Genomic DNA, 18,184 nt, shown 5'->3' on the forward strand with positions numbered 1-18,184 from the left:
TACCATCTGCTCGGTAATAATTATATACCTGGTATCTCAATGAGAGATCCAGGATCGCCGACACGTGTACGACTTTGATTTCATCACCGTCATTATTATTGATAACTTTATTAATAACTTTATTTATTGTCATAAATATGCATATCCGATATGCGATTATTTTTTTATTACCGTTGGAATGCAAGTAAGCGAGTTATAGTCCCCCGATAATATTTCGCCAATCGCAATTTGAAATTAAAATCATGGAAGATATCGCATAATTTCAATACCCGTTGAGAGAAATTATTATCTTTAATAAGAAATTTGATAAGAAGATTGCGACATATGGACAATAGTCATATGTATCTACTACGAGATTCGGCGCTAAATACCCATGATGTGTAAGATTTTAATAAATTATTCAATTCCAATAAAATTTATAATTTATACTTTGCAATAATCGGGGATTAATCGATTTCAAATTTGATTATTGATTATTTAATAGGGAAGGGATGAATTTAGATTTAGCTTTGAGTAGGCTACGTTGCAAGATCGTTGAATTAACGACACATAGTTCGCGATAAGCATTATCTTGAAATTCAGAAAAGTAAAAAGATTATTCGACACGAAGACCCAGTCTGCCGATGGAAGTCATCTATTATCTATTTGTTTATTCAATTCTTCTCTCCCGTTATATGTACTTAAATTTTTGTATTTGTAACAATAAATTTAATATATAACGTACATATGTATTAAATATTACGCAAAAACATAGAAAAAATACTATTTTATTATTGTTTTTCTACTATTTTCTATTATTATTATTATTATTATTATTATTATTATTATTTATTTATTTATTTGATAGAGATAAGTACAAATCTCTGAATGATTTGATCTGAACAATGAAAATTATTTTATTATTTTTTTAATTTTTTTATTCTATGTATATGTATATATTCTATATGTATATAAAAAAAAAGTTACATATTGTAATACACTAATATTAAAATTAAATAGTATATTTCAAATTTATATTCTTATAATTTTTATATTTATATTAAAATTATTTATGTGATATACATATAATTAATTATTTTTATTTTGTAGAGTTTTGCTTTGTAGATACATTGCAGTTATTTGCATTATGACCTGAAAATTGAGAAAAGACATAATAAAAATTCTTGCAAGATACATTAAAATAGAATATTTTTCAATAAACTAATGTTTGCAATGGATAGAACGCATTTGTAAAAGGAAATTTGTATATATAAAAAAATTCACCTTTTGTTTCAGAAATCAATAAATAAATATATATGTCGAATTGATTATTGTATTGTCCCTGATTAACCAATTAATACATTTTTAAGATTTATTCAATAAGGAAATTTTTCGCGGTTCTGCATTAGTGGCAGCCCACGTCTATTGTGCTTTTAACGCTGAATATATCATATAAATAAAAAGTTTCCAAGATTCTTTCCTTCTCCTGAACCCATATCAGTTTACAAGCATTTGACAACGTCCAGATGTAGCCCACAGTCGCGCTGAGGACGTCTCAGGAACGCAGTTCAATTTATCTATAGTCGTCACAGTGCGAATAGTGGGGGTACACGTGGACCCAAGGGCCAGAACCCCGACACGTGTATAACCTTAATGTGACCTCTACGGAGCTACCAGCCGCCCCACGAGACGAAAGTCGGCGAATCCCGTCGGACCCGGCAATTTATTGTTTCGTGCATCTCTCTCCTGGATCTTTCTATAAAATGAATCACTTCCGTTGCGAATTCTGCAACGGAATTGAGATCATATCTTTCTTCGCGATCCAACTAAGCATTAGCGTATCTTTAGGGATGTAAATTCCTTGTGTGAGTCTAGATTTGAGAAATCCCTATATGATCCTTAACTTTTAAGGATTCGAATCTAAACAATTCTACTAGTAAAAATTATTCTATTTTTGTGTCGGTAATAATTAGCATTATTACAAAATTTAACTTTACTTATTTAATTACTCTTTATTTATTGCTAATCTATTGTCTTAGACGTAAAAAATAATTGTATTTTAAATTGTATTTTAAATAAATTTTAAGTAAGCTAATACCATTCTGATCTAACGTTACTCTAATGATATCAATTTGTTATCTGATATTATTTTATATATTATTTTTATATACATGAGACTCGTGAGGTTTTTACATGTATTTCTTTCAAAATTATATTATGATTTATTACGCATGGTAACACGCAAAATCACAATACACATTTTTATTATTTTTACAAAAGTATATATATTTAAATATGTTTTATAAAACATTTTATTAATTTTTAACTTTTATTAACAATTTATATAAATAAATTTTCTGTAAATAATAGATTAAATTACTTTATTCATTATTAAGATTGATAACTTTTATAGTTTCCGTGATGCACAAGTTACCTACAGAAGTAGGTAATAAATTTATTCCTGCACGAGACTTTTCAGGATAGCGCGATAATCGTCGCTACAACAGCAATTAGCGATTAATCGATGCTCTCTGCAGCTATTGGCGTGCAAAAATCGACAGTCCGCTAATCTACATTGATAAGGTAAATCGTGAGAATCGGTACAGCAGCAGGCGTCGTGTAGCAATTTTTCACCGCAGTAAGGATAAATCGAACTGTCGCATAAAGGACACCTGTAACGAAAATATAAGATTAAAATATGCATTGTATTTAATTACATCATTAACATATACATATAATATAACTTTGATATGACTTTGTATATTTTTTTTTATTGCGTTGAAGTAGAATCGTTTTTATTAAAATAATTCGATGTTAATTTTTATGTCAGAAACAACAATAGTTTTATCAAAATGAAATTATCAAAACTGTTATTCATTATCGGCCAGTCGATATGAAAATCCAGTTTTGTTTTATGTTGTACAATTTACTGTTAATTTTTAATTAATTTTCAATTTTTTCAACGTAATGACTGCTTTTTGTGTTTTATTGTTGCATTGTCAATAGTTATCTAAAATGCTGCATGAATAATGATCATTCATTTTCCAGTTAATTGTTTACTAAATAGTTTCCTTGAAACATTTTTAATATTTATAAATAAATGCTTGGTCAAAAGCTTACTGTTTGTAAAACTTTTCGAACTAGAATGTTTTTTTATCGCTTTTCACGAATTTTTGTCTATATCTAATTTTTGTCTTTTGACTAACATTGTTATCAATTGTTATAATTCTTCCGATAGTTGCTAATGATACAAAAATGAAATCCACTAGTAAGATACGTATTCTGCTTTAGATATACATTATTGAATAATCAGAATATTGATATTATGTATTTGTTAAGCAATTTTCAAATTTTTATAATTTACATACTTTTTAAAATAATTCTCGCGTTTTATTATAAAGAAATAAAAATTATAATTATTTATAAATAATAATATTAAAATATTTAATATTCATAATAATATATATTCAAGTATCATCTGACATAAAATATGACAAATAAATATAAAAACTATATGAGTTTACCTTTGCGGTCTATATCCAGGCGAAGGGAAAGGATAATTTCCTTGAATTTGCCGTATAGTATTCTCTGGTGAAGGTGTTAATGGCATATTCATAACATGTATTGCCCCTAACGTATGATCGCCCGTCAGATTTCTGTGTTCATCTGTAAGATATTCATAAAGGGACATTTATTAAGCAGTAATAAAGATACTTAAAAAAAAATACTTAATTTTTATTAAGAAAACACATCGTATAATACGTAATTGAAATCAAAGAATTTTTTAATTTGTATTTATTATTGTAATATAATTTATTTATGAAATTTACATAATTTTTATATTAGGTGTACAAAAAAGTTCTGAGCTTTTTTTTGTAAAATTCAGTCTTTATTCAAAAACAAACAAAAAAATATTAATCAGCGAAATATTCCCCGTTTGAATCAACGACCTTTTGCCATCTTTCGGGCCATGAATCGCGTTCAGCATGGTTCATCTTCAAGACTGAAATCTCCTTGGCGAAATTTTTGATACTATCTTTTACATGTAATATGACTTACAGCGTTCTCTCCATATGCAGTACAAATCATTGCAGTGGCTTCAGCAGCATTTTTCTTCAGATGAAACGCGAAGTGGATGGAAAATCGAATATGCTTTTTTGTTATTGCCATCGTGAACACTATTTTTTTTTTTTCTTTTTTCCTCCGGTTGGAGGATGTCGGATTAATTCCGACTATGTGTCTTCAACCCTAGGGTTATATAACACAGGTTTATCTAAATCCTTTAAGTTTCTCTGTATTCTGTGATATTCTAGTTCAACTTTCTCTTTATCCACGTTTAGCCTTCTCTTTATCCCCAATAAATTGCATGACGCAACACAAAAATTCATGTGAGGACAAAAGACGTCCCACTCACTCGATGGCTAAAGACCAACTTTATCGTGAACACTACTGATTTTTGAGGTTATGTGCATCAAATGCCAAACCGTATGGCATTTTAGAAGGCTACATGTCAACGCTTTAAAACCGCAAAAGGGCGGGAAGATATGTAAAATTTAAATTATTATTTCGATTGTATGAAATCTAAAGCTCAGAACTTTTTTGTACACCTAATATTTATGGATTTACATATATATTACGTTAGATATTTTTTATATAAAGATATTTTTAAATATAAAAGATACAATTATTTAATGTATAAAAGTTCTGCTTATTATTTAATGTTTTAATTATTTAATGTATAAAATCTACTTAAAATTTTTTTGATTGTAGTATATTCTTTTTATTATTTTATTCTTACATTTTATTATTATTATATACTTATATGTAATTTTATCGATACTGTATTTTGCAATCTGAAATTATATGTATAATTATATGTATCATTTTTGCGTATACGCAAATCCAGGATAAATATTTAACAATATATATATATATATATATATATATATATATATAATATTAATAATATTGTCACATATAATACTATTTAAATACTATTTAAAGATACCTAATAAATATATTTCTGACAATTTAGCAGGAAATATTATGCCAATAAATAATTTATTCAAAACGTTATTTTATACATATAAATGCAATTTAATTATATACTTCTTTATAAAACAAAATATTTATTTACTTTGATGTGCAATTAAATGTAACTAAATAATTATTGTAAATGTAAATAACTCACCCGATGCACCAAATGCACAATAATGCAACAAAACACCGAGCAAGATCATCAGCAATGACATTTTTCCATAAAAGCTATAAATCGCTAATACAAATAAATTAATAAGTTATAAACGAAATCAAAGTTTCCGTCACGCACTTGCCGCTCTCAACACGGCTGAGATTTTTCAGATAAATGAGATCGTTCGCGACTCCTGCTCTTCGATTTCCTTCATAAACCCACGCAACTTTCAACCATGTGAACCTCGCCTTCCTCGTAGAACGCGGTCGACGTACCCGTTATTCGTAAACTGGTTGACGATCATCCTTCTCTTTCTATGTGCTGGTGAATTAAAAAAAAAAAAAGGATATAACACGATCTGAGATCCAAATAAAAAGAGAACTTCACATATTTTTCTATTAATTGTCACATTATGTAATAAAAAGGAGGCTTTTTCAAAAATAAAAAAAATAAGAAAGAGATTGCTTCTCATCAAATATTTTGCTTTAGAAATTATAAATAAAATTTAGACTTTGATATTTTTTACAATCATATATTTTCAAATTTTACTTACTGCAATATTTTTTTGAGAAATCATAAAAATTAAAATACAATTTAAACGCATAATTGTTCAAATTTTGTTATCAATTTGAGTGCTATGTAATATCAATATTACACATGAAACGAACAAATTCGTCGTTAAACACAATCTGGGTTAATTTTAAGCTAATTAGAATTACAGAATGTTAAATTGAGAAATGTAGGTCGGAATGAGGTAGATTAGCTAGAAAGTCGAGAGAATTATGGAAACATACTTAATCTTTCTTATAGCGTTGTGATGAGAAAAAATTCCACGATGATAATCGTTTAAAGTATTACTAATATTTAAAAAAAGAAAAAAAACTAAATATATGCGCCTTATAGAAAAAAAATGTTTTACAAAAAATTTTATATAAAAAATTAATGTCAATTTATAATCACCAATAAAATACAATATATATTGCATTTATGTGTATGTATCATATAATTGCGCTAATCTGTAAATTTCATTGCAAATTCTAAATTGTATAAAGCGGTCTTAAAATGAAACTTTGACATATAAATTTATTCATCTATCTTGTTCCCATTTTATCAGAATTAAATATGTAAATTGGTACATATGTATTCAGAAATCTTTCTAATCTGTATATTCTACTAATACAAATGAAAAAAATAACAGGAAATAATAAAGTTAATTATGTAGCATATTTTACGCAAGTGTTTTTTTTCTTTTTTATAAATATATATGTCAATATGAAATATTTCGTAAAAATTCATATTTTGATTACATTATTTTGATACTTTTACGAATGGAATAAAATAAATTCACTTTGATAACTTTGTAAACACAACACATATTAAAAAGAAAATGTAATTATATACAATACATATATTTTTTTAAAAACATCTCTGTGTTTTCTATATCAACGAATTTATCTTGTTGTTTTATTCATTAAAGTGTCATCGCATTACTTAATTACCATTAAACATTTAATATTGCAATTTTAAAGATTTGTGCATATTGTGATTCGTACATGTACATAATTCATTATCACAATCAATGACTGTTCTATATAAACAATGTATTTCGAGAAATTGTTAATTAAAAATTGATGTCAATTTTCTTGCATTAATTTTATCGTATTCACTTTGTATATTCATTAGGATAGAATTTTATATATTCTCTTAATTTATCTCAATATCATATTTTTTAAATCGCAAAAAATTACTAGTACCTTTTGATTAATGAAAAAATAATTTATTAAAATAATCAATAATATACAAAATATTTGATGCTGTGAACTTTAGGCCAGCAACCTGAGAATCGGTAGAATTATTACGAATTTTGTAAGGTCCATACTGATTCGTGATCCTACGCCAGTCGGCATGTGTTTCCCTGTAAAAAAATCTTATTAATTTGCTATTACATTGCATAATGATTGAGTTTCAAATAATAATATGTATAAAATAACTTTTAAAACAACAATAATTATATATAAAACTAACTTTGAAATAACTTTCGCTGTTTATGATGAAAAAAAATGTTTGACAAAGAAATTGTTTATTTAGATTATGAATGATCTTACGATGAATTAAAATGTTCTTAAACGTACAATTAACAAATAATTATATAATCAATTTTACGGAACATCGTCAAAGTATTTCTTTCGTAACATTATCACTGTTAGATTCGATTTAAAACATGATACATGCGATAAGAAGTTCGTAATTTGAACGTAGCCCGCGGATCAGATGATTCCAGAGTATATTTTTGCATTTGTATATCGCGACATTTTTCTTTTAGGCTTATGAACAACAATATTATTAAAATACTGAAAAGATATCACGAAATTATAATAAAGCTAAACAATATTTAGCAGTATTTTGAAGAAATTTACGTTTGTTATTACAAAATCGAGAGAGAGAGAGAGAGAGAGAGAGAGAGAGAGAGAGAGAGATGAAAAAAATGCATTCATATTATCACATACAGATTATCGCGAATGATCTTTATTCCTTATGATTTTTGTGCCTAATTTAAATAAACTTTTCGTCGCACATATACACATTAAAACGTATGTTGTATGTCTTACGATTTAGATCTTGAAATATAAAAGCTTTAAATAGAATACTAAATTTATGCAACTTACCAGTTACTACGTAACTTTAATTAATTGCATAATTTATAAGAAGAAAAATAAAATGTTCTCCGTATATAATTTATGAGTGAATATTTATGAAATATCTAGAAAAGTTTCAGCACTTACAGACGGAGGCCAAGTACGTATGGCAACAACAGTCTCGCAGTCTCGTGTATTCCGCACAATTTCCAGCATGCACTTCGCATTCCTCTGGTCCCACGCGACAAGTGTGCTCGACGAAGGGAAACACCTCTGAAACAATAGGACGATAAGTATACGAATGACAAATTACTATTCTACAGTAACAAGCAGTTTTTATTTAATAATTATTTCTTTTATTTTTTTGTCATAATGTTTTATTATTTTCATAGACAATGACTGACTGTATTTAATTTATTTTATTGTCTATTATTACGATATGCCCGTTTGTTACTTTTTTTTCTTTTTGTTTATTGTATATATATATATATATATATAAGCTTGCATTTGCTATTTTCACACATTCTCATAAATTTAAATTATTTGATCTGTCCTTATTCTTTAATCAAGTTGATACAAGATTATTTATTGTAAAATAATTGATTAATAGTTCTGGAACGGTGCAATTGCGGGAAACTACTAAAGCTTTTTCATCAAAGCGTAATAAATATAATTTTACGCGTATTTAAGTACTATACATACGCACTGGAGAAAAGTGGTGGGACACACTTTAATGCGAACCTCCGCGCTGAGCTTCGAGTGTGTGCTACGATAATTAACCGGTTTCGTACGTGGATCGATTAGTATGTAACGAGATATCGAAGATTTCCGGTGCGTTATTTATTTCAGATTTCGGAGAGAATGATACGAGCGACTCGAGTATTTGCAATTTTGCGATTTTTTTTTAAACGCGCAAAAGACGCAAATTTCTTGCAAATAGATCAAGGTCAATCTCGAGAAACGCTTCGACCGCTACAATCGGTCCTTAATCGTAACGAGCGATTAGAAACGAGCGCAAAACGAACCGGTGATTCACAGGTGCGCGATCGAAAGGTGATTCGGGTTTTAGGTATTCCACGCGCGTAGCTGCTGCGTGCAGCAATGCAACTTCGTGCACCACCTAGAAAATTCACACGCGCACTCGAGACGCAACAACAACGAATTCGGCATCTGATCCAAGCGTGCGACTAACGAAAATATACAAATAATAATTTTCTCGAACTATTATTAATTTTCTAGTAGTAGTTTTCATAGAAGTCATGCGGAAATCCGCGAAAACTTTGAATGTAAAGAGAATACAAGGGAAATATTTTTCATGTCTCAGTATACATTTACGAACATAACAAAAAAGTTTTTTGAAAATTTAAAAAGTGTTTAGAACGGCATATTGCTTCGAATATTAATTAATAATTTCGAATTCATCGACAAGTCGTCAACAAGAGGAAATAAAGTTTGCAATTTTCTTTGCAGTAATATATTTTGTTTGAAAAATATGATGAAATGGAAAATTAATATTGTAAATTAATATCTGCATTGAAATAAAATAAATTTGTTATCGATAATCATTGTATAATATTTTATGTGTTAATTAAAGATTCGGGCAATGTTTGGTGGAAATTAATAGTCCTGTGAAGAACTCAAAGTTCGAATAGCACGTGGAATACTCGCTCGCTGACTCGCTGTGAATCGCTTGTTAGATCTTACATGTGCACGTGGAAGACAAGGACAATTCATTACGAACAATGATTTCCTGAACAGGTGACTGCCCTTCCGTTTAACAGAAGAAAACGTCATCAAACCTTCTCGCATGAAGAAAGTATAATCATGATATGATACATCACATGGCGATTAAACAATATTTAATCTAAAATGACAATTATTACAACAATTTAAGATAAATCATGATTAATTTGAAAATTTCAAAAACAATTTATGTTTGGAAATCGGTAATTATTTAATTCTGATGCTCGATTTTAATTTTTAATCAATAAAATATTATAAAATATTACTCAAATATTAAGAAGTAATAAAATAAATTTTATAAAACAACCAAATGTTTGAGAAATATAAAAGATAATTCCTATTAATAAAATATAGAAAATATAAACTTATATACAAAACAATATGACTAAAGTTATTCTTTTAATTGTTATAAACCCTTTAATTCTGATGAAAGTCTTTTTTTTTTAATGAAATTATATAAAGCGCGTGACACCAGAGGTTTAACAAAATTTGTAACACCCTGATAATTAAAAATATTTATCTCATTGCATTATATAAATTTTAGCTAAATAATTTTTAAGCATTTCAAACTTTTTGAAGGTACTTCGGAGGAGATACCGAGGGAATTTCTAATATAAATAAACATTTTGTCGGTCTCACAATTATTTGAAGTATGTAACACGCGATTCGAGCTGTAACGGCATGTAATACCTCGACTAAAAATAATTGCGATTACGTCGTGCGACTCGCGTCTGCCATTGTGCAAATCGTAAAATTGCGCCGATGTGTTCACTATCATTGCCATTGCTCTAAATTTCCGTGAAGCGCGTTGCACAACGCGCTCGCTCGCCACGGCCGATTGTTCACGCACGAATTCGCCGGCCGGAATCGTGGTTTTTCATACGATTCCTCGCTACGTGAATAAACGAAGGACGAGAGTGGAAAACACAACTTCCGTCGTCGGGAAGGTTGAGCTGATTTCGATCGGCGGCTTGTTATTGCCGCCAAGATCGGTCGTGCTCGTTAGGCCTTTGTAAAACCACGGAGGCTCGAGCTCAGTAGTTTCATTTGGAATATTTATTAATTATTAATCACATTATAAACTACTTACCGTTGAAGCGACCGTCGCAGCAACAATGATCGTTGATAACGCTACCGTTCTTGCAATAAATTATCTCGGAGTAGATGCAAACCTGGCATCCTGGGACGTGTCCTGCAATAACAATAGATGCGATTAAGCGCGAATAATTAAAGAATGAATTAGTTAAGACGAAAATGAGCTGAGGGAAAATAAGGAAAAATTATCAATTAAAAAGAAACCGCCGTATCGTTTAATATCTACAATCTTTGTCACGAGATGAGCAAGATGACACGGGCGAGACACCGTATTTCTCAGGCATAAGAATGAAGCCGAGCGCACGGCCGCTTATTAATTAAGCATTATATTTCATTAACCTCGATACCGGTAACTGCGATTAAAATACATGACAATCGCATTGAATCCGCGCATCTATGATTCACGTTAATTAGCATCTCGAGGCTCCTTGCGTAATCCTTTATGAAATTGTGTCGCGGACGTGGCGGAGTTATCTGGCCGCGGTGATAGCGATGCACCGTCATATCGGCATCGATCGCGAATACATTGTATAACTTTTGCCTTCGCAAGATCGAAGCCTCGTTAGATCGTGCTGCAATCTGCAATCGCGAGGACATGGATACCGCATATTATTTGCGTTTATAATATTTGATGAAGATTGTTAACTGGAAAAGATCGTAGAAATGACGATCGAAAATTTCTAACTGCCGTTAACAATGTACATATGCCGATTTCTCAACTTTAAATAATAATTGAAACACCTGTTTGTTAAAATCTTAGTTCTAAATTTATTTTAAATCTTCACGTGTGATAAGCAACAGGTGCAACCGCGCTTCTTATGATGCTTCTTCGAGTCACGATTAACGGATTGGATTACAGAAATAAGAACGGTCGACAATTCCTAATTCACACGAATAATATCAGGGGGTAATCATCAACTTCCTCGATCATTTAAATTATCGTAATGAAGAACCACGTGACAGCTGGCTGCGTTGTTACGATGCAAACGGCACCGTCAGATACCTCGATATGATGTAAACGTATTATAACAGTATTCATGCTTTTTATTTCTTCGTTTCAACAATAAGCCGAAAAAAGTGAGAGCCGAATCCAATAGAGAAACCGCAACAAAAGGCTGGAAAATTGAATTTTCATGCGCTAACGATAAAAAGTACATGACTCATTTAACTTTTCTATTCTGATCACATTCGATGTGTATTAATAATAATTCTAATCATGAATACAATGAATACAAGACATCTATATTATCTATATCATTATACAACTGAAACTATACTAACATACTTAAATAAATTAACATAACTTAAAAAAATAATTGTTAAATTAATATATTATAAGATGGCAATTATATTCTGTCAAAAAATTTCAGTAATATTTAAAAATAGAGATAAGAATAGTCATATTTAAAAATAAATAAATAATTTAAATTTACCTTTCGCGTTTTATTTATCAACTAATAACAAACATTTAATTATTTTTCAATTATATCGTCCTTCGCTTCCATTATTAACTTGAAACTTATTTTAAAATTTTCATATTATAATATTATAAGATGGCAATTCAATATACTGTGGCGTCTTATTCCAAATGTTTTAGACATCAACTGTAAGTATTCATATATATATATATATATTATTGAAACGGTAAACGGACTGAACGATAAATATATTAAAATAAACTTCAGGCTGATTATAAGAAATAAAAAAAGATAATTGAAAAATAATTACATCAAACGTTTGTTATTAGTTGACGACTAAAGCGCAGAAAATGAATTTGAGTTATGTTTATTTGCTATAAATATACTAAAATTTCTTTTCTTGTGCCAGAAATATATTTATCACTTTGTAAACCCATTTCTAGTATATTAAATTAAATAAAAATCTATTTTATAAAATCAATGCGTAAATATAAATTGCTATTCTGTTGCTATAAAAATGTTATTTAAAAATATAAATTTGAAATATAAATTTTTTTATAGTACATACAGTATAAAAGCTTTTGCTAAGCTAGACATAAAACTAAATTTTTAGAAATGGAATAATGAAGCTATCGCTATTTAAGTATGAAAATAACACTTTCTGTTTTCGAATGTTATTCATGCAGCTCTTGTTCATGCCGGTTAGAGTGCGATTGACAGAACAAAAATTTCGAAACGTCAATCGTGCGACGCTGGTTAGATGGATCAAAGCAGCTATTCTTGGCGGTAAATAAATACATTTCTGCGTACTGTAAGGTAGCTTTATAGATCGATCATAGGAGTCAGACAAGAGAGTTAATGCGATGCTTTTAGCAACTGGACAAAATTGAAAGAAAAGCATCAAAAATATTATCGAAATGTACGAGTATATATCGTAACATTTGGAACCCACTTTAGAAACAGACTCGATAAATTCGCTTTCTTCAATTTTGTTTTTTTTTTTTTTTAAGAAAAATATTACGGCGCATCAATTTCTTTTTATAACTATAGAATTGGATAATTTTTTATTATCAAGATTGAATGGAAATACATAGCATTATGGAAATACATAGCATTAATTCGCTTCATTCAAATCTAAAATATTTATATTTTAATAAAATTATTATTTAAAATGTAATTAATCATTAAATATTGTAATATTTAAACACCTATAAAAAATCTTATTTCTACAAATTTTGCTAGAAGAAAAATTAAAATTGAGAAAATAGCAGATTGTTGCAAAATTCTTGACTTATGTTAAAAAATATTCTATATAATAAATCTTAATTTGAATATCCGTTTAATATTAAAATAATATCTAAATAACATTAAGATAACATTTAAATGTTATTTTCATATTAAACAAATTAATTGAGTCATCAAGTACTGAAATCCTTCAAAATAATTTCTTAATGAGGGATTTCTTAATGAGATTTCACAATATTATATAATGTTATATTAAATATTAAATTTGCTTGATAATAAAATAACATTGTACAGTATGAGGAGAATTCAATTTTGCTTAATTCTACCATTTGTTTTACAACGCTTCTAATTATTATTTAAGAAAAAATCATTCTTACCAGAATGTATTTCCAGTTTCTTCGCTTGAGCAAGCGCATCCTTCCGAAGGACTTCATGTTCAAGAACATATTCATCGTCAGAATGATGGTTTATGACTATAAGTGCCTCGAGATTGCCGAGAATCAGGAAGAACGTCAAGATACCAATCGTATCAATGTAGATCATGCTAGCATCACCTGATTTCTCATCTTCGATGAGAACCGTTTTTTTCTCAATCACAATAGATGATTTCTGCCTCGACTTCTTTTCGCAGATGAAATAATTTCTGTCAAATTGAAAATAAATATCATTACTAATCATCAAATTCAATCTAAAATGTTTCGTTATGATAAAATTATTTGCTTTTTAATTTTTAATTATAATAGAATTTTTTCCAATTCTCCCAAACAGTTTCAAGTCAAATGTTTCTCAGTAAAAATTCGCAAAAAAACTATTTTGTAATTAATAGCAATTGTCGAATGTAAATATTTCCATTGGCAACAACAATATTTCGGAGATCGCATTCATGTGATGATTTTGAACTATAACCAAGTTCCAAGGTTAACTGAGACCCTGAACTGAACAAACGTCTCTGTATTGTTTGTGAACTTTCAACAAGACGTACAATAAAACCATTGTCGCAACCGGAAATATATTAAAGATATATGATACGAAAGATGTGATATAAAATGAAGATATGAAAGTAGATAAAGAAGACGTCGTTTTTATAAGTGACAAGAATTAGATACAAGATACGAATTTTCGTCTACCTGCATATAATCTATTTTATTAATTTTATTTTACTTATAAAATTTTTCCTCCTACTTTTTTATTATCCTTAATTTTAACTTCGGAAGTTTAAATCTTTACTCGATTACCGACAACGGTATCGTATTACATTTGAAGGTGAAAGTGTTTAACTCAACTTGATCGTGCAGAACGATCGTTTCGTGTTAACTGCATAATTGATCGTTACATTTGTTCTCGGTACGCAGGATCGATATTGTTTTAATATTCAAGAATGTACACGGAAAGGTACTGACGCGATGACGGCACGAAGATGCCTTTGATATCGATCGTCTCGATTTGCCATGGTTCCGAGGGGGATGATTCATCCCCCGTTAGTCGCAATTTAATCTGGCGCACCCAGAACTTTCCTCTCTCCTACGGCGATTCGAACGAATTCGTTCTTGCAAAATAGATCACAAGATAAATATTTCTTAACGTAAAAATGTGAGTGAATGGATTTTAAACGACTCCATACACAACGATTAAAATCGATCTCATCAAATTTAAATTTCGTCTAAACAAACGATTTCATCGCCGCAAGATTGTTCGTGGTGAATTTGGCTTCTTAAAAATTATTTTCTTTAAGAGACTGCTAGTATATTATATTTTGTTATTTTTTTTATACATAATATGGAAATTTTAAACACATAATCTTCTATTTTTTAACTTTTAACTTACAAAGAATTATAAAATATATCTTTTAATAATTAGAAAATTTAATTATAAATCCCAATATTTGAAATTAAAGAATTAGCAAAATGAAAATAGAATATAACGTGAATGCAAATACTTTGATCGTAAAAAATCTATACACATTACATAATTCTGATTATGATACAATCTCAAAACTTGTAGTACATATATGTGGCATTAAATTAAAACATCCTATAAATAACACTGCTTTTTTTAACGTTAGTCGTAAGTATAATAAAATACAAAAAAATTGATTTTGATGAAAAACAATTTGATTGACTAGTTTATTTTTTTTTTACATCAAACGTGAACCGATTCTTAGATTTAATACGCTTTAATGAGATTTGATGAATTCACTTGATATTGACATGATGTGCAAATGACATTGATATGCAAATTTCACATTTTATATTAATTTAAACTTATTTGAATTTTGTCTTAACTTCTCGCGATCTTATTATCGCCTAAAATCATCGCGGAAGCAACCGTGGTACCAAATAATGTTTAACGGCTCGTGTATCTTAGGATCATCTTAGTATCATAGGATCTTGATAAACATGCAGCATGGCGTAAAGAGACGATAATGCTAGAATTCTGCTCGAGTTGCACGCGTGAGTCACGAGTCTGATGACAGCCGGTCATTAATTAGAGCCAATTAAGGGCGGCCAACGCGAAACGTAGATGTCTTGCCCTCTGGGACAAGAAGGTGGCATCCCAGCGTCTCTTCCTGTCGATGCTATCGTCGTTTACGAGCAGCACGAACTTAGTCTTTATTTCGTCGTACCTAAAATGAAGTGCCGGCGAATACTAAAACGGCGCGAAAGATAATTAAGGGCCTTTGAAGAGCCGACTCTACAAAAAAACAAAATACGTTTTTGTTCACTTTAAGGAATTACAACGCTAAGCACGCACTTTCAAGGGACATTTATTGAAAACAGGAAGCGATCAATCCTACAATAGATATTAAAAAACATGAACTGTCGCGCTTTTTATATTTTTAATAAATGTTTAAAGAATTAAAAGTATAGTTGCAATTGTATAAACACAGTATAAATAAACTAAAACTAAATAATAAAACTTAATAATAAAATAATGTTAGTAATAATAAAATATGATAAATATAATAACATAGACAAAAAATTTTTAAAAATTAAAATTCTTATAAAATTAAAAATTGATATATTAATCCTTATGTAATATTTACTATATAAATAACAAGTATTATTTTAAAATTAATTTTATTAAAATAATATAAATAAATATTTTTCATTTTTAAATGTTTTAATTAAAAACATTCTAAAATATTAACAAAGATCAGCGAGGCTATAATATATTATTATATTATATTAATATATTATTTCTGATGAATATTTTATTCCATTGTAAACCTATCTTTACTATCTTTAAAACTTTATTCAGCAATTATATCAATATCAAGAAATGAATACATTTAATTTGGAGTTACATGCGATTTGAATTGCATCATATGATACGACAAAATATAGCGTCAACAGTATTATCGCCTTATTTTTCTGCGAACTTACACATGCAACTTGACAAGGTTAAGCTCGCAGAGATATGTAAGCAACAGTTTGCAGTTGTAGAATAAACTTCGCAAATTCTTACCATTTCTCAACGAATCTTCCGGCAATAAAAACTCCAATTATCTCAATTGTATTTCTTCTCAAAAAAAAAAAAAAAAAAAAAGCGCTTCGAAAAATCTGCGCGCACGATCGATCAACTATTTCCATTGGAGCATCGGAGCAAAATAAACAGGCCAGTTTCGAATAATTGCTTTACATAGCTTGGCAGCTTCTTATTTTGAACCTCGAATTAAATATTCGGAAAAATTTGCATGTGATCGAGCGGAATTGTAGACTAGAATAAGCACGTATGGCAAGTGTGTGGCATCGGCACGCGGAAAATGAAGATCCGCGAAAATCCACGGTGAATGGCGGTGACGGCGGAAAATCGCGATGGACGAACGAACGACCGCCGAAGGCTGCAGACCGCGTTGGACTGCGGCTCGAGGGCTGAAAAGAGTATCGAGTCGCTCCACCACACCACCTTCGGTGGTGCCGCCTCTGCCACGCTCGACCTAACATCGTAGCCGGGCGTCTGCCCGACGTAACACGCGTCGTAAACGTGAACCAGCATAAATCAGAATAATAGTCTTTTACGGAAAATTTCGTTGTCCAGTGTATGTTTAAAGAAGAAGAGGCGGCAATCTGAAGAACGTTTTACTTCAAGCGAAATACCCTCATTTTCAATTCTTGACAGGATAAATAAAAATACAATAAAATTGTTATGTTTGTAATTCTTTGAGACTATATACGTGATGCGAATAATGAGACCTAAAAAGCCCTTTGTTACTGTTTTGTTTAAGATTAGGAAAATATTTTTAGTCTCTTAAAAACAATATGCTAAAGATATTGTTATATTGTTGTATACGTGCACAAAATTAAATGTATATTTTAATTAAATGTATATTTTAATTTTTTTCAAATTTTATTAATGTTGTTACTTCTTATTTGTTTCATATGACATATTTGTATTTAGGTGAATATATTTGATAAGTTTAATCAAAACTATAAAAATGTTGCAAATAGAACTTTTACTGAAATATCCTATTTGCATTTTGAAGATAAAATAGCGTTTTTAAGCGAATGTGATAAGTTCGATAAAAGTTTTGCTTGCAATACTTTCATAATTTTGATTTTATGAAATTATGAAATATTTTCATGAAAATGCGAATGTGTCAAATATTTGAAACGAATAAAATGACTAGAATAATAAAATTTATAAAAAAAAAAATCAAAATATTGTTGCGGCCGTGCGGTATTCCGTTCGGCGCTGCTAAGAAATAATCAATATCAATCGATAAGAGTTCGAATAGAGGATCGGCCCTTGGCAACGCGTCGTTCTCCGACTGTTTTTCAGATTTGACGGCCGGATTCTGCGGTGGTCGGACGCGTTTCTGTACCGTTGGTTTAATAAAGAGCGAGTCTTTCTTAAAACAGTGTTCTTCTTTTCCGAGA

At 29.5% G+C, this 18,184-nt stretch overlaps 2 protein-coding genes across 2 annotated transcripts; both read right to left on the reverse strand.

The window, feature by feature from the left end:
- Positions 1-2,238: 2,238 nt before the first annotated feature.
- LOC105427013 (uncharacterized) lies at positions 2,239-6,801 on the reverse strand. The gene is made up of 3 exons (XM_011638529.3): positions 5,171-6,801; positions 3,504-3,645; positions 2,239-2,651 (listed from the first exon to the last, which is right to left on the reverse strand). The coding sequence occupies exons 1-3, from the start codon at positions 5,229-5,231 to the stop codon at positions 2,435-2,437; spliced, it is 420 nt and encodes a 139-aa protein (XP_011636831.2). The 5' UTR covers positions 5,232-6,801; the 3' UTR covers positions 2,239-2,434.
- A 124-nt stretch (positions 6,802-6,925) lies between these two features.
- On the reverse strand, positions 6,926-17,186 carry LOC105427041 (uncharacterized). Its single transcript, XM_089083761.1, has 5 exons — positions 16,773-17,186; positions 13,685-13,950; positions 10,640-10,741; positions 7,954-8,079; positions 6,926-7,085 (listed from the first exon to the last, which is right to left on the reverse strand). The coding sequence occupies exons 2-5, from the start codon at positions 13,848-13,850 to the stop codon at positions 6,994-6,996; spliced, it is 486 nt and encodes a 161-aa protein (XP_088939887.1). The 5' UTR covers positions 13,851-13,950; positions 16,773-17,186; the 3' UTR covers positions 6,926-6,993.
- Positions 17,187-18,184: the final 998 nt, after the last annotated feature.

This window comes from Pogonomyrmex barbatus, unplaced genomic scaffold (genome assembly GCF_055798465.1).
Source record: "Pogonomyrmex barbatus isolate J1 unplaced genomic scaffold, ASM5579846v1 scaffold8, whole genome shotgun sequence".
In the NCBI taxonomy this organism is placed as follows: domain Eukaryota; kingdom Metazoa; phylum Arthropoda; class Insecta; order Hymenoptera; family Formicidae; genus Pogonomyrmex; species Pogonomyrmex barbatus.